We start from the raw sequence: 19,139 nt of genomic DNA, 5'->3' as shown, positions 1-19,139 counted from the left end.
AGGAATCTACCACTCTACCACTCACACCTGGCGCCTTGCACCTTCTGCGTCATCGCGAACACCTCGCCCACGATACTGAGCGCGTTCGGGTCGTGCTGTATGAGCTTGAGGACCTCGTACATGCCGGTGACCGCCTCATCCTCCGACTGCTCGTCAATCTGCTCGATGGCAGCCCACTCCTCGTAGTCGGTGCGCTTGGTGTACCGGTGCTGCTCGGCTGCGCGGTCCACACGCTTCTCGTACAGGCTGCGCAGCCAGTCGAGCGACGTGCGAATCAGATGTGCCACGTTGCCTGCGGGTAACGGCATGTTGATAACACGCAGCGAGTCGAACATGGATTGGTACAGCTGCGCGACGCCTGTAGCCTCCTCCTCGTGCGGAATGGCGTTGATCAGCATGCGGAACAGCCCTTCAAGGTTGCCCGCATCTCCGAGCCACATGTTGGCGTCCTTGGCCGCCTGGAGTAGTCCAGGAATGAGGAAGCACGCATACTGATGTCAGCTGCGCAACATGTCTCACTCACCTCGCGCACAGATTCCGAGCCCCACGACGCCACTGCAGCCAGCACGACGTCCATCGTGTCTGACAAGAAGGGAGCGTACTTCTCCTCCATGACCAAGACGTAGACTTGGAGCTGGGCGAAGGCCTCCTCCTTCTCCTGCATCTCGGCTGAACGTGACTGGTCGTACCAGGCGTCGTCGTCATCTGCTCATCAGCTTTGGAATTGGCGAGACTCACTGGCAGCGGGCGTATACTCTGCCTTTTTTAGAACGTTGGGCAGGACAAACTGCAGGAACGGCGAGAAATCCTTGCCGATCGTCTTAGCCATCTTGACCCATGCTGCCGGTCAGATCTATCCTGCTGCCGCAATCTCACCCTCCCCGAGCACAGCAACGCGAGGGTCTTCATCCGGCTTGGGCAAGTTTTGAATGCTCAGCATGATTTTGCACAAGGGAATTGCGTCGCCGAAGAAGTGCTAGACAGTCAGCGGGCAGCGCAAGCGCACCTTACCCCTTTGCCCACAGCTCGTCCAAGCTGCACTGCACACATAAGTGCACTGCACACGAATTTGACCTGTGACTCGTCGGTAGCAGACTTCTCAAGGGTGCGTAGGATAAAGTCCATGATGTCGCCTGATTGTCAGTCATGCTATGATATTGACTGACGATAGTAAGGGACGAACGCCTTCCTCTCCGTCTTGGCAAGAGTCGCTGACATCAGCGCTGAAAATAGTGACGACTCACCGATGGCATCCAGAAGCTCCTGGCGGAAGTACAGAGGCTCCTTCTCATTAGTGAGGCTGCTCATCAGTCGCTCGAGAATAGGCTGCAGTCTGGGCGCCAAGGATGGCCTCTGCCATGTGGCTTTGTCCTCCTCGTCGTCATGGACCAACTCGGGCAGTCTGAGCTCCATTCTCGGCGCCACCGGCGATGGCGGTGCCCCCTGCACCTTGGCAAAGTGCGTTAAAGCTGCGGCTGCTGCCGCGCGCACTCTTGTCACAGAATCATCAAGCATCGACAAGATGATTTGAAGTGTGGCGTCGGAGTATTGTCGCTGCACCTCGCCCTATCATTAGCGTGGTGAAGTCAGTCAATGTCCTCACGTGGAGCGTTTCACACATCACCCCAATGCAGTAAAGAAAGCCGTAGCGCACACGAGGATGATCGTCCATGGCGAGCGGTGTAACCAAGCTGCAGTCAGCGCGCCACCATGGTGACATACTTACTTCAGAACCTGCTGCAGTCCCTGCGTCATCGTCTGGAAATCAGCGTCCCACTCGAAATCTGCTCACCTCGTGACATCCTTCTGCAACGGACGCGATCGCCATTAGAGTGCAGTATCTAGCACGCCACTCCGATCGAGCAATGAGCGGCGCGGCCTGCCGTCCCACAGCGGCGAGAACGGACCCATCCCCTACTTGTCAGCCCAAACGGTACAACTTACTTACTGAGGATCATAGACAAGCGATTGAGCATTTCCTCCGAGTACACCGGATAGGTCTCGTCATCGTCCTCCAGCTGTGGGTCAGTTGCTGGACGTTTAGTTGCCCACATCTTCTGTCTCTATCCACTCTTGACATTGCTCGCCCTCCGCGGCAAACGACGCGATCTGGCGACCGATGAGAGCGTCGACAACGTCCGAAACCAGGGCTCCATTCTGCCACATCAAAACGTTATCGCGATCCGCAATGATGAGGTTGAATAACACCTCGAAAGCCATCGCGGACATGTCCTCCCATGCGCCCCATCCCATTTCGCGGTGCGGCACGCGCGAGAACGGGTGTCCGGATAGGGTGGAAGGTGGGGCGATGCACGAAACCAGAAAGGGGATAAGCAAAGGCAAAGATGCGATGAAGAGTTCGGGAAAGTCGGAGGCGATGTCGACCAGTGCCTCGAGGGCATGAACAAGAACGTCAGACGGCATCGAGGCGATAGCGGTAACGGATGCCTCGAGCAGAGGAGGGCCGAAACGCTCTCTTTCGTCCACCGTGAAGCCCTCCTGCATAACACCGCGGAGGGCGCGGAGAGCCTCGATCTTTACATCGATGCTAGGGTCGTTTACGCCGGCGAAGAGAAGCTCAGCCAGCCTTTCCTTCGGCCACGTCTCGTTCGAGAGGCTCTCAGAAAGGAGGTTGGGTGATTCGCTCAGGAGCTGATAGGACGTAAATCGATGGAAGGGGCGGTTCGAGGCGATGAGGCTGAAGATGACCGGTCCCAGGTCGACAAAAGGACCTGGAGTTAGCGAGGAGCAGTGCAGAGCTCGAAGGCTGAGGAGGAACTTACGTTGCCGCTTCGCGCTGCCTTTGACCCAGTCGCTGGTGCTCGAGCCAAGTGCCTTGCGGATACGCGTGTCCATCTCGTCCTCGAGTCCGGCCACGAGCACACGCTCGATTCGGCCCCTCGTCGCCTCAGGAATTGCATCGAACGGCGCAGTGGGCACACGAGCCGCAGCATTGAGGAAGAGTCCGCTATTTGTGTCAAAGGCAACGCGACGGAGAAGCACTAGCGCGAGCTGCCGCGACTGCCGTCAGCGGAGATGCGTCAGCGCTCACCTCGACCTGGAAGCCGCCGACGCCCAACGCTCCGATCTGGGCCAGAAGCAGTAAAACAGGCCCCGGAGATTCGGCGGTGAGCTGTGCGAGCCGAGTCTCCGCTCTGGACGTTAGCGATATCCCCTGCGCTTCTTTGCACGCGGCTCGAAAGGTGCACGCGGCTCGAAAGAAAGGCCGCGACAGGAGCTTTGCAAGACATGTCTTGATGACCAGCCCGCATGCGATACCCGCAAGGCCAAGGTGAGTTCCCTCCGCGTCGAGGAGATGGCTAAGCCCGTCGTTGCCAGAATCCGTCGTCGGCGTTGCCCAGCCAATCGCTCGGATCACCCTACTGTCCGCGTCCAAGGAGGCCGCTCTCGGAACACGATAACGACTCACTCATGGCGGGCTTGGTTATCGGGACTGGCGACACCCTCGAGGATGCTGCTAAAGTCCTTGAGTAGGTGCTCTGTCGACATGGAAGGGGGGATTGTTGATGAAGGAAGCGTCGGCCGCTAGAACTTGAAATAGTGGGGACCTCCACCAGCAACTTGGCCTCCACTCGGATTTATCCATCGCCGCACCGAACAGGAACTTGACATCGTCTAACACCCATGCTCTTGTCGCAGCTTCCCCGCGCGGTGGCCAGCTCCAGCCGCATTGCGGCTAGGGCTGTGCGCGTTGCACCACGCGCCTCCCTTACTCTGCGCGTAGCTGTCCCGAACTTCTCGCTCGCCCAGCGCCGCTTCCAGGCTACTTCGGCTGGTGAGGATGTGATAGCAAACCTCGCTGACAGCAGACACGGTCACGATCCGTGGTGAGACGTACCCCATCGACGCCAAGAGCAACACGCCGGTAAACATCCTTGGAAAAGTCGAGCGTCAGCTGCACATGCAGAAGGGGCACCCTCTCTCGACATTGCGCGAGATTATCGAGTCGCACTTTGAAGGCTATGTCAAGCTGCGGCCGTCGACGCCGGTCGTGACGGTGCACCAGAACTTTGACGAGTTGGGCTTCCCACCTGATCACCCTGGTCGCGCGCAAACGGACAGCTACTACGTCAACGAGACGCACATGTTGCGAACGCATACCAGCGCACACGAGGTGGAGGCGTACAAAACAGACGAAGACGCGTTCCTCATCGCGGCTGACGTTTACCGCCGGGATGAGATCGACTCTTCGCACTACCCCGTCTTCCACCAGATGGAGGGTATGCGCTGCTTCTCGGGAGAGCAGGGTCTCGACTTCATCAAGGCGGACAACGCGCGCATGGCGGCCGAGCTGGAGAAGTGCCCGATCATCATCGAGGATGAGACAGTCGTCGGGCCCAGCAACCCGTATCAGGAGTGCCATGACCCGGAGCTGGCTGCTGAGATCATGAAGAACCTCAAGCACTCGCTGAACGGCATGATCTTCAAGCTCTTTGGTGGCTCCACCGGCGATGAGCCGCTCAAGGTCCGCTGGATCGAGGCCCAATTCCCGTGGACCTCGCCTTCGTTTGAAGTGGAGGTCTGGTTCAATGGCGAGTGGCTCGAGATCCTCGGCTGCGGTGTGGTAGTACAGAAGACGCTAGAGACGGCGGGCATGGGCCACAAGTCGGCATGGGCGTTCGGCCTCGGCCTCGAGCGTATCGCCATGGTTCTGTTCGACATCCCAGACATTCGCCTGTTCTGGAGCGAGGATGCGCGCTTCCTGGACCAGTTTGCCGACGGCAAGATCACCACTTTCAAGCCCTACTCCAAGTATCCACCATGCTACAAGGACATGAGCTTCTGGCTGCCAGAGGAGGGCGCCAGCAAGGATATCACGCCGTGGCATGAGAATGACTACTGCGAGATTGTGCGCGACATTGCGGGCGACCTTGTTGAGAACGTCAAGCTCATCGACGACTTTACGCACCCCAAGACGGGCCGCCGTTCGCTCTGCTACCGCCTCAACTATCGCAGCATGGACCGATCGCTGTCGAACGACGAGGTCAACGTTCTGCAGGACAAGGTCACGAGCCAGGTTGTGGACAAGATGGGCATTGAGATCCGGTGAAGAAGTAGGCCGTTTGGGTATTAGGAGTACAAGTACGCAGCATTACTCAGCCATTTGGATCCGTTGCAATGGGCTCTGATAATCTTTTCGTAAGAGCAGCGCAACCTGTAATGGTTTGGCTTCTGCATTGCGGCCGTGTGATTTTACAAATGACGAGACGCGGACGCGCTGAGAGTATGCCCATTCACAATGCGGATCGCGCTCCTACCTCTTGACGGCGCCTTCTCCATCCGTTGAGCGCAAGTGCAAAAATGATACACTGTAAGGGAGTCGAACCCCTGCCGCGTCGATGGCAACGACGCATGATACCGTTTCACCAACAGTGTTGTATTAATTGATAACAGATTTCATTCTCATTGCTATATGTTTGGACTGCGAGCTCGTAGTACATGCCGATAATGCTCTGCAAACGAGCTGCTCATGGCATGCATATCAGGCTGTCGGTGCGTCCTCAGGAAGTCTCCGTGTTCTGGGATGGCTGGCATCCATCGATAGGTGGAAAATTCATCGTGGGGCAGAGACCCTCCGCAATTGAACAGAATCGATATCAGCAGATGGAGCCCCAGCTAAGGACGCCGTCGTTTCGCCAACGATCTTGCCCGAGCTTCTTCTGACACTTTTGTGCACACCACAATGCCCGACATCAAGGCGTGGCTAACCGCCGCCGCGCAGTGTAAGCTGCTGTCTCCGTAGCGCTGACCCCAGATTTGCCCCCCGGCGGTGTGGTCAAGCCACCCACACTGAGCAACATGGAAGCGATGAACGCGCTAGAGGTGCCCCTCCGCCTCCGCCTGGCTGACAGCAGATGATGGACCCGCAGATGGACTGGGGCATGCACTTCGCGCCGCACGGCAAGTTTGACCCCAGCGCGCCGCTCTCGCCCGCGCAGGTGTGCTGGGTGATGGACGAGATGGGGGCGCGTGAGCTGGCGTGGCTGCGCGGCGGAACGCTGGCGCAGACGGTCTTCACGGCGCTGCACAGCCACAACACGCTCGAGATCATGCCGGGCGTGCCGCCGAACGACAAGACGTATCTCGCCGCGTGGGCGGCGTGCGCGGCGCTGCGCGCTTTCGTGCTCGCGTATGCTAAGAGCGTGCAGCTAGAGGCGGCGGCGATGAGCGAGGCGTCGGGCGCCGCGCGCGACGGCGAGGATTTCTGGGCCGACCCCTACGGCGTGCCCCTCGAGACGGCGGAGGACGTGCCGGAGGTCGTGGCCTACGTCGACAGCGCCGCGCGCTGGTTAGCGCAGCGTGAGGAATGGGCGCCGGCCGTAGCGCGCCTTCGCTTCCGGATTGCGTGGATCGCCGCACTCCAGCTCCAGCCCCACGCCGCCGTGTCCATACCCAAGACGGAAACTGAGCGCGTGGACTGGGCGTTCGATGATGTCGCCGCCTTCCTGCGCCAGAACATGCCCCTCTCCGCCGTGTCCTACCCCTCGCACGAAGAGATGTGGACCGGGTTCCGCGACGCTATGGGACAGCTCGCTGCCGCGCCAGCGCTTGCGCACTCCTCTCTAGCCGACATAGAGATCCACCTCGCAGCCATGCCAGAGACCCTCCCCATCGTGCGGGCGCAATACCGCGCCCTTCTGAACACCCTCGACCGTGACGCGCTCGTCGACGAGTGGCTGTCGACCGCCACCTCCCAACCGCGCGGCGTTCTCAAGCGCCTCGACCACGAAATCCACACGCCCAACGACCGCCGATCTTTCGCACTCTGGCGCGACGTTGTCGCTGGCGTAAGGCGTCTCCCGGACACGCTGACAACAGAATTTCATACTCGGCCTTACAGTGCGCCTGCAAAACCCGCCGCGCCGGCGACGCGGGTTCCAGCACCTCAGCAGAACGTGGTGTGACCAAGCGTCGTCAGCGGCGCGCCTCGCCGCGCGCTATCCGGCTTTCAAGCCCATCGTCGCGGCCGTCCGTGCGCGCGCCCTCGACGCCGACCTTTCCGCTGCGCTCGCGGCCCTCTCCCTCCGCTTGCTCGCAAAACACGAGCGGCGCGCACACTGGTGGTGGATTGCGCGTGTCGCTGGGGCCCGGCTGGCTTTAAACGAGGTGGGCGGCGACTGGGCACGCGCTTGGGCAGCTGTCGCAAGCGGCATGTTAATTGTGAGTCCCTATCTCCACGACCTCCGGCCGAGCCTGACGCCAGCTCTACACGCTCGTGCCTACCGGGGACCCCTCCAGCTCTGAGTTTGCTTTGCGGCACAAGATTGCGCTTGGTACCGGGTTACACCCCGCCCCACCATTGTTCAGCGCGTGGGAGGCAGCAAAAGAGGCTCTTGACGAGGCGTATAAGGGCAACACCAAGAAAGGGCGCGACGCAGCGCTGGCGTGGCTCCGCACTGCCCACCGGCTCATGGACTCGCTCGGCGTACGATCCCTCCAGTCAGACTTGGCAGGGACAATAGCTGTGCTCGAGAGCGGGCGCGAGCTCAAGTGGGCGGAGGACGGGACCGCAGAGGTGGCGGAGCGCATCCCGCGGCTCAAGTAGATCGGGATCAGCCGCATGCTGATGAAGGGGACGGAGCAGTGGCAGAGCTGACCGTGTGGCTTGAGTAATCATGAGTAATGTACAATATGCATCTAATAACACTGCATGGGAATCTATGCGGCGGCGACGATGGGGGTGCTCTCGTCCACCTGTGCCTCCTTGACCTCCTCCGGCTTGGGCTCCGCCGTGGTAGCACGGCTGGCCTCCCACGCACCCCACTCCGGGCGCGCCCGGAGCTTGGCCTCGAGCTCGTCAATAAACGCCTTCCCCTGGCCGAGCTCGATGCGGAGGCTCTCCGCCAGCTCCTCGACGCTCTTGCTGCGCGCGATGGCTTCATTGACCTCCTTGCGCTGCTGCTTGCTCAGGGTGCTGAGCGGCGGCGGCGACGGGCGGTATTGCATGAGCAGGAACTTGGTGTTGCCCCAGCTGTGCTTGGCGTACTCTGCAATGTTAAGTAGCTTGGGCACAACCTGGGTGATGTTGTCCACGGGCCCGTCAGGCGAGAAGACGGAGGGGTTGTTTTCTGCGCTGCGCGCGAGCATCGCGCTGCTCGCCCCCGTCTGGGTCTTGATCGTGTTCCAGTTCGCTGTGCCCTCGCCGTCCCCATTACAGATGACGTTGATACCGCGCCGCTTGCCCAGCTCGACGACATCGCCGAGACGCTCCCAGATCGCGCGCTCGCCAGGGCGCATGTCGCGCGTCCGGCAGTGTACCGTGAGGTTGCGCACACCGGTGCGCAGGATGCGCGCGGCGAGGTGCCGCGTGTCCTGCTGTCCGGGGAGGAGGCGGATCTTACATGATACCGGGATGTCGACAGCGCGCAGGAGCGCGCGCAGGATGTCGAGGAGCAGGTCGGGTGTAGAAAGAAGCGCGGCGCCCATGCCCGAGTGCGTCGAGAAGGGCTTGGGGCAGCCGCAGTTCAGGTCGATGCCGCTCACGTCTTGCTCGACGACCTTGGCGGCCTGCGCCGCCAGCGCAGGGTCGGCGCTCCCGATCTGAAAGATGACTACAGTTAGGCAGAGGTGGTTATCGCGACTCACGGAATGGCTTCTCGATGGGGTGCGTGGTCCAGATTGCACCCTGGCCCTTGTGGTACGTGATAATGCCGGTTTCAGCTTTCGTCAGCTGGTGCACTTCCAAAATCACTCACGGTCCACAGTTCGCTGAGCCCCGATAATGGCCTTGTCCACAATTTCGGGGGTCCACACCAGCCCTGCGCCGTAGTAAAGCGAAAGAAGGCGGGCGGGCAGAGTTCCGCTGCGCACCATGGGTGCAAGCACGAGCTTGTTGCTGTACACGAGCTCGTGGGCGTACTTCCGCTCGAACTCGAATGGCAAAGCCATTGCTTCCTCGCAGGCGGCGGCCGAAGCGGCCTCCTGCTCCAGCGTGGGGACAACACTCCAGGGCCCGGTCTTTGACGCCTGCTTTGGCTTCTTCTTCTTGCCCTTAGGTGAGGAGGAGGAGGATGTGGAAGCGAGAGAGGTGACTGAATCGTTGGTTGGTTTGGGTGGGGCTGCCGCGACCGCCGCTGCAGCCGGATCCAGCTCAGACGAGAGTCGGATGCGCTTCGCGGCGGGCTCGCCGGTAGGTGATGCGGCACGCAAAGCAACGGGCATTGCGAGTCGAAGGCGGTTGAGGGCCGCTGTGAGGCGGCCGATGAGCATGAACGAGGGAATGGGTTGAGTCAGAATTTCGTGGGTGGCAATTCACGGATCGCGGAGACAGCCGCCCAACCTCCACCGGGGTTTGTCATGCCGATTCCGCTCTGCCCACATCGGACCTGTTCTCGGACATGTGGATCGGTGAGCGTGGTGGAGAGTATTGCATACGGCGTACAACATGTGACAAAAAACAGAGCTGCAGGATCGAAGGAGACAGGTTTATGCAATCTTGTATGATCCATAGTCCTTGTCGGGGTCGTAAACCTCCCAGCGACTAGCGGGGAAGATGTGCTTAAAGCGGTTGTACCATGACCGCTCAACAACCTTGCCCGCGTGACTCTCGTCCTTCTCCCTTGTAGCATCCGAGATGAGCCGCACATCGTCGTGCACGTCAAAGTTGAACAGCGGGCCCGACTTGCCTCGGGCCTTGTTGACGATAAAGTCGTAGAACGTGTAGTGGTGTGGGATGATCAAGTCCTCTTTGATGTACATCATGTTGTCGACACTCGTGCCACGAAGCTCTGGCACTTGAGCGCGACACTTTGCGAGGAAGGCCGCGATATCGTCACCTTTCTTGCACTCGACAGTTTTCCGGTGCCCACTACCATCCCAGTAGGAGTATGTGATCTCGATGACCTCGTTCTTAATGCGCTCTTGTTCGGCTAGCCATTTCTGCCGAAGCTCTTCGCGTTCAGCACGTTCCTGTGCTTCACGCTCGCGGTCGGGAAGGAAAGAGGTGTCAACCTCGGGGTTTTTGAGTAGCTTCTTGCGTTTCGGGGAAGGTGCTGGGTGGGGTTAGCTGGATATGCGTGTGCTGCTCACCATCCTCGGCAGGTGTCTCGCTTCCCTCCTCGTCGTCAGCGAAGGAGAGCATGACCCGCTTCTTCTTCTTGTCCTTCTTGGCCTTTTTCGCTGCAGAGCTTTCGTCAGCTCCTTCTTATCTTGAGCAACCTCACATCTTGTCCGCCGCAGTCTTGGCTGCCTCGCGACGCTTCTCTTCCTCAATCTCCTCCTTTGTCTTTTGGAAGTCTTCGAGGGTGACGAGACCAATAGTCGACTTCTTTAGCCGCTCGTCGACCGACTCGGTGACATTGACGAAGCGTGCTGCTGGTTGAGCACCCTGTTGTTAGCAAGTTGAGCCGACCTCGGGGTGTGCGCGGCCTACCTTTGGGCCTTGTGCATGACGTTCATGTTCTGTCTAGCCGCGGCAGTTGCCGCATTGTCAGTAACTGTTTGGCCTTGATGAGCAATATAAGACGTACCAGATCATTGTCACGATTTCCAGCCATGCTTGTCGGCGCGAGTGTGTGAGAGATGAGTGGTGGAGTAGTGCTGATGAAGGAGCAAGATGGAAATGGTCACCAGATCAACAAATGCTGTGTGTGAGGGAGTGGGGCATTTGGAGACGACGGTGGAGGGAGGTGGAGGTGGAGGTGGCCAGAAGGTGGGAGAAAGTGACGATAAATGAGGTCATGAAAATTCTCTGGGTGAGAGGGAGGAGCGGCTCCACCGTGGCTGCCAGATTTCAGGGGGGTGGGTGTCCTGGGTGGCCTGTCTCGTGGCACCCCTGGCGCGTGGGCGGCCTGCGCTGCCACACCACACACCACCAACAATTACAAGCGGCTTGCTCGCCATCAATCCTTCATTCCTCCATCTCTCTCTTCACAAACACCCACATCGCTCCATCAAAAAGCGTTTCTCGCTAATACCTCTCCCCCACCACCCTTTTATAGACATCCACTAGACTCAAAATGGCTGAGGAGAACGCCGCGACTTTCAAGCTCGTCCTCTGCGGTGACGGCGGTACCGTAAGTTTACATCTCTCGGCACACTCTTCACCTACCTCCCTCTCTCCATCTCCGTCCCAGTACACCTTTGCTGACGCCCATAGGGTACGTATACGCGCACACCAATCCTACACGAGTACTGACATGCGTCTTCTCTCATCTTCTTTTCTACAGGCAAGGTACGTTTCTGCTCTTCATGAGAGCTGGCTGCTCCTGGATCAAAGCTGATCGTGCTCAGACCACTTTCGTCAAGCGCCACCTGACTGGTACGTCCCATCCCACAAGCGACCATGCCCAACTCCCTGGGTTTGGATAGCGTCCATCTCCCCATCTCGGTGCTGCTGCTGACTATCTTTAGGCGAGTTCGAGAAGAAGTACATCGGTATGTCGAGCATAGGCATCAGGCGCAAGCGCGAGCGCAATACCGCCGTTCTCGTCACTCGAGTGCGAGCGAGCAGCGTGGCCATCGCACACTTGGCTTGATCAAGACAGCTAACCTTCTCCAGCCACTCTCGGTGTCGAGGTCCACCCTTTGAAGTTCCACACCGTACGTCCTGCTTTGCCACTTGAGATGAAAGAGATCAACTGCTGACGCTCCCAGAACTTTGTACGTCCGAGTCCGAGCTCGGAGGCTAGAAATTTGCCACTCGACAGTGCACCTGCTGACACACCAGGGCACCATCTGCTTCAACGTCTGGGACACCGCTGGCCAGGAGAAGTTCGGCGGCCTCCGTGATGGCTACTACATCCAGGGCCAGTGCGGCATTATCATGTTCGACGTGACTTCGCGTATCACCTACAAGAACGTCCCCAACTGGCACCGTGACCTCGAGCGTGTTTGCGAGAACATCCCCATCGTTCTCTGCGGCAACAAGGTTGACGTCAAGGTGAGTAACGAGCGCGCGCAACGGATACACTCGTGCTGACACCCCCATAGGAGCGCAAGGTTAAGACCGGCAACGTCACCTTCCACCGCAAGAGTGCGTCGATCCGGCAATGACAACGTATTCGAGGCGCGCTAACATCCAGAGAACCTCCAGTACTTCGAGATCTCGGCCAAGTCCAACTACAACTTCGAGAAGCCCTTCCTCTGGCTCGCCCGCAAGCTCGTCGGCAACCAGTCGCTCGACTTCGTCGCCGCCCCTGCCCTTGCGCCTCCCGAGGTCGTCGTCGACAAGGAGCTCATGGCGCAGTACGAGAACGAGCTGCAGGTCGCCGCCGCCAACCCCCTCCCTGACGAGGACGACGCCGACCTTTAATAGAGTGTCTATGATCTCCAGTGCGGTGAACGCCATTTTATAGCAGTAGTGTTTGCCGAGTCCATGAATCTCTGCATGTCATATGTGCTAATGTGTCGATGAATGGTGCGTGGGCAGGGTGGTCTAGTAGGGGGTTATGGCTGTATTGTCTATTGCTTAGTCCCGGTTGGTGGCTCCCAATCGTCACCTTGACGCTTGAGGTTGGAGACGTGGCGATGGGGGAATTTCTCCTGGATCATGCGCATGTTGCGCAGCTCCTCCCTCCTCTGGGCGTTGCACATCTCCCTGGAGATCAGCAGAGTTGCGTTGAGTGGTTGGTACTCACCAGGCGCCGAGTGCGACGGCGCATCCGCTCAGCACCGCCCAGTTGCACGCGCTGTACACTTCTGCATGTCAGGGGTTTGCAAGCTGAGTTATGGACTCACTCCTTGTGCCAAGGAAGCGGATCGCACCGATCCCAACGCCGCCGGAGATGCCATACAGCGCCGACGAGCGCAGGCAGGGGACCTGGCCGGCCCGCTCGAGGGAGAAGTCGTTCATGGAGACGCGCTGCGGTTTAGCCTTCATACAAATATGTTAAAGCAATGGACACATCGGTGCCCACAGCACATGCAACGGCCCTCTCGATCCGCTCGTCTCCCAGCCGGCAATCTTAGGCCCCAGAGCAGTCCCCCGCGCTCCAACGCTGCCGTCTGACCCACCTTGAGCGCGCGCTTTCGGTCCTCCCACCAGTTGCCGGTGAGCTTCTCCGCCTCCGGATCAAACTGCGCGTCACGATCCGGCGTGATAGGGCTGTTCCCAGCGGGAATGTTGAGTGGCGCGCGCGGTGCTCCCTTGTTATCCTCGGACATGGTCGATGGCAGGTGGTCGATGGAGAAGTTCCGAAAAGTGGCAAAGACGGAGTGGAAGCTCGGCACGATCTCCGGCCAGGCACGTGCCACGCCCTCCACCTCGACGTCAGCCCATCTTCCGTCCTCCAGTCCACAACACCCCGATTCCACAATCATGGCCGCGGACATGGGCGACCCGCCACCACGCGCACATACGCAGCTGGTGCGTGACCACGCGCACGCGGCGGCGACGAGCGCGTTCGTCACGGCCGCTGCGGCGGGCGTCGATCTCGACGGGCGCGAACACAGCCTTGACCTTCCCTCTCTCCTGCCGCTGTCGCACGACCACGCGCTGCTCAGCGGCAGCAAGTTTGACGTCGACGCGTTCCTGCTCTCGCGCATTCACATCCCGCTCGACGAGCTGCGTGGCGAGCTGCGCTCCTACCTTGCCGAGCTGCGCGAGGAGCTCGTACAGCTCATCAATGACGACTACGAGGAGTTTATTTCCCTTGGAACGGGATTGCGCGGCGAGACGGAGCGGCTAAAGGGCTTGGAGAGACCGCTGGGCCTCCTTCGTGGCGAAGTAGAGGTGAGGAGCAGGCTTGGAGGAGCTGACGCCAGACGGTACGTGACGTGTTGAAGGCGCACCAAGATGCCGTGCAGGCCAAACTCGACGAGCGCGCGGCCCTGCGCGAGGAGAAGGCACTGCTCGACCTTCTGCAGCGGCTGTTCGAGACGCTGGCGCGCGCGCAGGCGCTCGAGCGGTCCCCCGACGAGCGGAGCAAGGTCGTCGCCCGCCTCGCGGGCGAGTACACCCAGCTCGTGTATCTGCGCGGCAAGGCGCGCGCCGAAGGCTGCAAGATCGCCGACACGGTGTCGCCGGAGATTGATGCGCTGCGTGGGCGCCTCAGCCACGACCTCTCTTCTCTTCTCACGACGGCGCTGGAGACGCGAGACGAGGCACAGATGAGGGCGTGCCTCAAGACATACGATTCGATCGAGGGGTGGGCTGAGGCCGAGGAAGTTGTGCGGCGCGCAGTGCGCGCGTTCTGCTCGAAAACTATCACACCAACAGCGCTCGTCGCCCCGGCAGCCCCCGTCGCGCCCGAGACGCCCCTCCGCGGCCCCCGCGCAAGACTTGAGGAAACGACGCCGCTCGCGCAGCTGTACAACCGCGTGATGGCGCAGGTGGAAGGCTACGCGTCTCTGCTGTCGCTTGCGCACAACGTCTCGCCGCGGTTCGAGCTGTTCTCGCGCGTCCTCTGGCCCGAGATCTGCACCGCCATCGTCGATAATCTTGGCAGCACGATATTCGCTGCGGGCCGTCCTGACGAGCTGCACAAGCACTACACCACCACCCACGCCTTCTTGATGCTCCTCGAGAGCGCAGCGCCGAGCGTCGACGCTGTCATCGCGATGCGCACGAGCCCGGCGTACGAGTCGTTCGAGCGCCGCTGGCAGCTGCCTGTCTACTTCCAGCTGCGGTGGAAGGAGATTGTGAGCGCGCTCGAGGTGGCGCTTGCCGCGCCCGTCCCCGCCAACCCATCAACCAAGCCATGGGCGCTCCCGCAGAGCGGAGCAGCGTGGGACGCCTTCCGCGCGTGCTGGGCACCAGATATCTTCCTCCCTGAATTAGCACACCGCTTCTGGCGCCTTGCGCTGCAGGTCGTTGCGCGGTACGGGACATGGCTTAGTACAACACTCTCCTCGTACAAGCCGGGAAGCGACGACGACACCGGGCAAGACGACGACGCCCTGCGCTTCGCCGCGGCGGCAGTCACTGATGTTGACGAGCTGCGTACCCGCATCCGAGGTCTTAAGGCGCTTCAGCAGATGGACGTCGACTTCCCCCTGGGCCTGAGCACACAAGCTTTCGCCACACGCATCATCTCTATCCTGCAGCGCCGCTGTGCCGATCCACTCAAACACGTGCGGAGCGTCGCCTCACAGTTCCGCGCTGCGCCGCCCCGCTCCTCCGCTCCGTCCCATTTCATCGCGCAAGTCCTCCGGCCCCTTCACACGTTCCTCGACGTGCGGCCCGCGCTAGCGCCCTACCGCGCCGACTGGGCTGCCGCGGTCGTTGAGCATGTGCTGGCGCAGTATGCGGGCATTCTTGCGTCCGTGCGCAAGACGGAGGACTTGCTCCGGCGGCACCGGAAGAGTAAGAAGAGCGGGTTCAGCTTGTTTGGGAGCAGCAGTGCGGCAGCGCCGGAGGGCGACGAAGACGAGCGCTTCCGCCGCCAGATGCGTGCGGACATTGACGCGCTCGCTGCCGACGCGCGGAGCTTGGGCGCTGTCGTCGACGCCATGCCGCAGTGGAAGGAGCTCGTGGACGTCGTTGAGCGGCCCGCTGAGGCTTAGCATTGTGTTGTGGTCGAGTAGTGCCTCAACTGGGGAGTCGGGGCCGATACAGCCTGATCGACATGACACGACATGGCGATGACCTCATGGCCCGTGTCCAGCCACATGCATCAGCAGTTAGTTGTACAGGACAATGGCGACGGCCTTCTATCGTGGAAGCCTGGACTGCGCCAGCAGACTAGCAAAGCACCAGTAGGAAGGAGAACGGCGACAGGGGTGGCGATAACACGGCGCTGAGCGGTGGGCCGTGCGTGGATACCTTGAGGAGTAGCAGGGGATTTTCGGCTTACGGCGGCGGAGAATTGCGAGACTGACACGTGGTCCATGTGGGGAGGCAGGTGACGCGCCACTGTACGCGCCGTGCCTGCAGCAATCGGCGAGCGTCGGGGATCAAGATTTTCGACGCGCCCCGAGTCGCCGTCGTCTTCCGCCTCTTGCGCCGTGGTCTGCCGTCCGCCGTCTTGGCCGGATGTGCGGGGCCGTGCGGTTGGAGGGCGCATCGGATATCCATGGACGTGGGCGTGGGCCCGTCTCGGGCTGGAGGGTGCGGTGGCGGACGGCGGGTGCCTTGGATCTGGCCTGGCCGCAGCTTTGTCTGGCTTGGCTCGGGGCTGAGTCGGCCTACATGACATTGCACCGCTGATAAAAGCTCCTCAGCGCACTTCTGATCTCGTACTACAGAACATTCACATTCACTGCCACACTCACCCCCACCACACACACCATGTCCATCCCGTTCCCGGCAGAGATCGTCAAGCAGCTCCCGCACACGCGCTACCGCGTGCTGCAGCACCTCGAGCGCGAGGCCGGCGGCATCCCGCTCCCCCCATCGACCGAGGCGATCGAGGAGGCGCTCGAGCTTGCCGAGGTCGCGATCAAGTCGCCCGTGTTCAGCTCGGCTGACCAGGAGGAGGCGCGCAAATGGAAGGAGACGCTGATGGAGCACGCCGATGGTGAGTGGCGAGAGGCGAGGCTCTGCGTGGCCCCGCAGATGAACACCGGCTAATGCTGACCCCAGACTGGACGCGTATCCGCGACCCCTTTAACCCGCTCTACCGCGTCCTCGTGCAGATGCAGGAGGAGATCACGACGCTGCGGCATGAGCTGCGGCGCGCGCAGACGCGCCTGGACAGCTACGACGAGGCGCGGCTGAACACGGCGCGCCGCCTCGTCGGCCTGCCGCCTGCGCGCGTGATGCGCAGCGGCGTCGCCACGCCGCCCACCTCGAACCCCCGCTTCGCGTCGCCCGCTATGATCAACCGCCTCTCGGCGGACCGCCTGCGCGACGCCCTCGAGAGCTACCTCAACGAGACGCCACCCTTCGAGGCCAGCCGCGACAGCATGCAGCGCGCACTCAAGGTCTGCTGCGGCATGGAGGAGGAGCCTGGAAGCCACTAGGCCAGCGGCCCCAGCAATAGACACCACTCGCATTACTGTATACTACTAGACATGTATTCTAGACGACCAAGGGGGTGCTGCTTCGGGGTGCTACGGAGAGTGTTGGGTAGGGCCACTACTGTCTGGGCTGCATCAACGAATGACGTCTGCAGTGATGTCGCGTGAATCATGGCCGCGCACGCTGCACATTTACAGCTCACGGTCCAGTTGACATTGCCAGTTCTCCAGCTCGCGTGGTTCGCTCGCTGGCGCAGCCACCGACGCACAAATTCCAACGACCGTGATCGCCCCGGCGACCCCGCGATGCAGTATGAGAGCGCAGATATGAGGAGATCGGCGCAGATTCGCACGCATATTTCTAAACGATCTGCACGCCACATACCCCATCGCAATCTCACAACACCATCTGCAACTGCTTGAGCACTGCATCCCAGCTCGCCCACGTCGAGTGCACGACCCCTCTAGAACCCCGACGTCACGACTGCCGCGGCTGTCTTTCAGACGTCTGCCCCGCGCGTCGCAGATATGCCAAGCATTTGCGATATGAGACAGTGAGACGCTGCATGGACACAGCCGAGGCATGCGAGGCGCGAGGCACGTCAACACACCATTACGAGGGCATGCCGCGAACGTCATCGATGTGGCCTCAGCCACACTCCGCCTCCGTCCTTCTCGGTCTGACTGGGACCACTGGGCTGCGCAATGTATTAAAGAAGTCTGCGCATCGAGGGAGTGTCCCCATCTGTTTCCTCCCTCGCTCGCCGCCCTCTTTCTCTGCCGGACTCGACTCCCAGCCTGCCACGCCCCTCCCCCACCTCCATCCCTCATGTCCCTGTGCGACCGCCCCCTTCCGCACGACGACCCGCGTTACTACCTCCCTCTACCTGCATTCCGAGCGTCCGTGTCGCCCCCGCCGCGCGCGCGGCTCAAGGACGAGGCGCGGACACGCAGAAACGGGCCGCTCCGCATTCTCGCGGCGCCGAGCGTTGTCTGTCGCCGCGAATCACTGGGGATGGGCGTGCGCGCGTCGCCGGCGCTTCTCCTCCCCTGATCCGAATCGTCAGCTATCGTGAGACTGGCGGAGGCCAAGAATCTCGCCCTTTACCCCGCAACATGTTGTCGTCGTGGCTTTCATAATCGCATGCAATGCAATGTGCGGTATCTCCACAGTGCGGCTGCCTGGTGGAGTGGCGCGTTCGGAGATGATGGATTGAGGGTGGCGCAGGGACGAGATTAGAACGCTCAGCGAAGGAATGACGGAGGCCGACGTCGTTGCCACTCGTTATATCGTCATGCTGCGCGGTGGATCAACGTGGCCTCGGTTTCCATGCGACGGTTGTACAGGGCGTTAAGCGGTTAGGCGAGAAGCTGTAAGAACCTCGCCGACTCAGCAAAAGCTATAGTTCTACACTTATCGCTACATTTGTTTACTTCTTCCGTCAACTTACCTCTGCATGGACCCACACAGCTATCGCAGTCACAGCTGCTACATTCGCAACGCCCGTCGCAATCATCGCAGCAGCCACCACAGTCGGCATAGCAGCAGCCAGTACAGCATCCTTCGACGGCCTGCCTAGAATGGCCGTTATGCTGTGCGTCCTCGGCGGAGCTGAGGCCCGTGACGCCGGACGGGCCGGGTTGATGCGTGATAGGACTGAACATGAGCGCCAGCGATGCCAGCTGCAGCATACCTGGCCATGAGGAGAGGACATGAGCAAGCTCAAGACTGCTGGGCTCTCATCACAGTGGAGGAGTGTTATTACCCGTCTGAGCTGGCCCAGCTTAAGGCGATGGCCATATGATGCTCCTATCCCATGATCGCCAAGAGCGCCGCTTCGAATCTCCGGCGGAGTACAGAACGTCGCTTATCGCTGATCACATGGCACACGCGAGACGCGTCACGTGTAAGCGACGGATCTACGGATCTACGGATGGATGTACGTCAGACCACGCGTCCAGGCGCGCCTGGCCTTGTCTTTCGCCCTTCTGCCCTGAGCAATTACCGGCGGCTGGGGGGGCGTGCCTGGAAATTGAGAGCCCCACAAAGTGCGGCCTCCGCCAAGTCGCCCAAGTTCTCATGAGAGCTAGTTTTTTGCGCATTCCGCTGCTCGCGACGCCGCGACGGCGCGACGTGGACGAGGGCAGGGAGGGCGGCATAGGTAGAATTGGTGGAGCTGGAACTGGCATGCATAGCCTGAATGGTGGGAAGTGGTAGAGGGGACCGAGGGTGGATCGAGAGACGCGTCTGACTGAGGCTGGGAGGCGCACGCAGATGG

The 19,139-nt window shown here is 60.8% G+C and overlaps 9 protein-coding genes across 9 annotated transcripts; 5 read left to right on the top strand and 4 right to left on the bottom strand.

Annotated features, from left to right (window-relative positions):
- Window positions 1-14: 14 nt before the first annotated feature.
- COLE_07716 (uncharacterized protein) lies at window positions 15-3,510 on the bottom strand (the record flags this gene model as incomplete). The annotated part of the gene is made up of 15 exons (XM_018422602.2): window positions 15-491; window positions 524-705; window positions 739-840; window positions 877-976; window positions 1,012-1,133; window positions 1,167-1,211; window positions 1,245-1,566; window positions 1,604-1,691; window positions 1,727-1,758; window positions 1,793-1,914; window positions 1,949-2,018; window positions 2,053-2,732; window positions 2,784-3,021; window positions 3,053-3,155; window positions 3,431-3,510. The coding sequence occupies 15 exons, from the start codon at window positions 3,508-3,510 to the stop codon at window positions 15-17; spliced, it is 2,763 nt and encodes a 920-aa protein (XP_018280526.1).
- Window positions 3,511-3,645: 135 nt separating this feature from the next.
- COLE_07715 (uncharacterized protein) lies at window positions 3,646-5,071 on the top strand (the record flags this gene model as incomplete). The annotated part of the gene is made up of 2 exons (XM_018421255.2): window positions 3,646-3,796; window positions 3,831-5,071. 2 exons carry the CDS (start codon window positions 3,646-3,648, stop codon window positions 5,069-5,071), a joined length of 1,392 nt encoding a protein of 463 aa, XP_018280527.1.
- Window positions 5,072-5,704: 633 nt separating this feature from the next.
- COLE_07714 (uncharacterized protein) lies at window positions 5,705-7,567 on the top strand (the record flags this gene model as incomplete). Its single annotated transcript, XM_018422603.2, has 5 exons — window positions 5,705-5,744; window positions 5,777-5,844; window positions 5,877-6,809; window positions 6,841-7,182; window positions 7,226-7,567. The coding sequence occupies 5 exons, from the start codon at window positions 5,705-5,707 to the stop codon at window positions 7,565-7,567; spliced, it is 1,725 nt and encodes a 574-aa protein (XP_018280528.1).
- A 113-nt stretch (window positions 7,568-7,680) lies between these two features.
- Window positions 7,681-9,231, bottom strand: COLE_07713 (uncharacterized protein; the record flags this gene model as incomplete). The annotated part of the gene is made up of 3 exons (XM_018420758.2): window positions 7,681-8,573; window positions 8,608-8,682; window positions 8,718-9,231. 3 exons carry the CDS (start codon window positions 9,229-9,231, stop codon window positions 7,681-7,683), a joined length of 1,482 nt encoding a protein of 493 aa, XP_018280529.1.
- A 216-nt stretch (window positions 9,232-9,447) lies between these two features.
- Window positions 9,448-10,517, bottom strand: COLE_07712 (uncharacterized protein; the record flags this gene model as incomplete). The annotated part of the gene is made up of 5 exons (XM_018421256.2): window positions 9,448-10,013; window positions 10,051-10,148; window positions 10,185-10,348; window positions 10,394-10,426; window positions 10,491-10,517. The coding sequence occupies 5 exons, from the start codon at window positions 10,515-10,517 to the stop codon at window positions 9,448-9,450; spliced, it is 888 nt and encodes a 295-aa protein (XP_018280530.1).
- A 694-nt stretch (window positions 10,518-11,211) lies between these two features.
- COLE_07711 (uncharacterized protein) lies at window positions 11,212-12,274 on the top strand (the record flags this gene model as incomplete). The annotated part of the gene is made up of 6 exons (XM_065626570.1): window positions 11,212-11,281; window positions 11,374-11,397; window positions 11,522-11,562; window positions 11,684-11,902; window positions 11,953-11,995; window positions 12,045-12,274. 6 exons carry the CDS (start codon window positions 11,212-11,214, stop codon window positions 12,272-12,274), a joined length of 627 nt encoding a protein of 208 aa, XP_065482133.1.
- A 149-nt stretch (window positions 12,275-12,423) lies between these two features.
- Window positions 12,424-13,125, bottom strand: COLE_07710 (uncharacterized protein; the record flags this gene model as incomplete). Its single annotated transcript, XM_018426519.2, has 4 exons — window positions 12,424-12,559; window positions 12,600-12,660; window positions 12,700-12,823; window positions 12,976-13,125. The coding sequence occupies 4 exons, from the start codon at window positions 13,123-13,125 to the stop codon at window positions 12,424-12,426; spliced, it is 471 nt and encodes a 156-aa protein (XP_018280532.1).
- A 154-nt stretch (window positions 13,126-13,279) lies between these two features.
- On the top strand, window positions 13,280-16,863 carry COLE_07709 (uncharacterized protein; the record flags this gene model as incomplete). The annotated part of the gene is made up of 4 exons (XM_018424772.1): window positions 13,280-13,693; window positions 13,726-15,438; window positions 16,115-16,418; window positions 16,484-16,863. 4 exons carry the CDS (start codon window positions 13,280-13,282, stop codon window positions 16,861-16,863), a joined length of 2,811 nt encoding a protein of 936 aa, XP_018280533.1.
- An 826-nt stretch (window positions 16,864-17,689) lies between these two features.
- On the top strand, window positions 17,690-17,914 carry COLE_07708 (uncharacterized protein; the record flags this gene model as incomplete). The annotated part of the gene is made up of 1 exon (XM_065626569.1): window positions 17,690-17,914. One exon carries the CDS (start codon window positions 17,690-17,692, stop codon window positions 17,912-17,914), a length of 225 nt encoding a protein of 74 aa, XP_065482132.1.
- Window positions 17,915-19,139: the final 1,225 nt, after the last annotated feature.

Source organism: Cutaneotrichosporon oleaginosum (assembly GCF_008065305.1).
Source record: "Cutaneotrichosporon oleaginosum strain ATCC 20508 chromosome Unknown ATCC20508_contig08, whole genome shotgun sequence".
Lineage (NCBI taxonomy): Eukaryota > Fungi > Basidiomycota > Tremellomycetes > Trichosporonales > Trichosporonaceae > Cutaneotrichosporon > Cutaneotrichosporon oleaginosum.
This window is presented reverse-complemented; position numbering and strand designations above follow the sequence as displayed.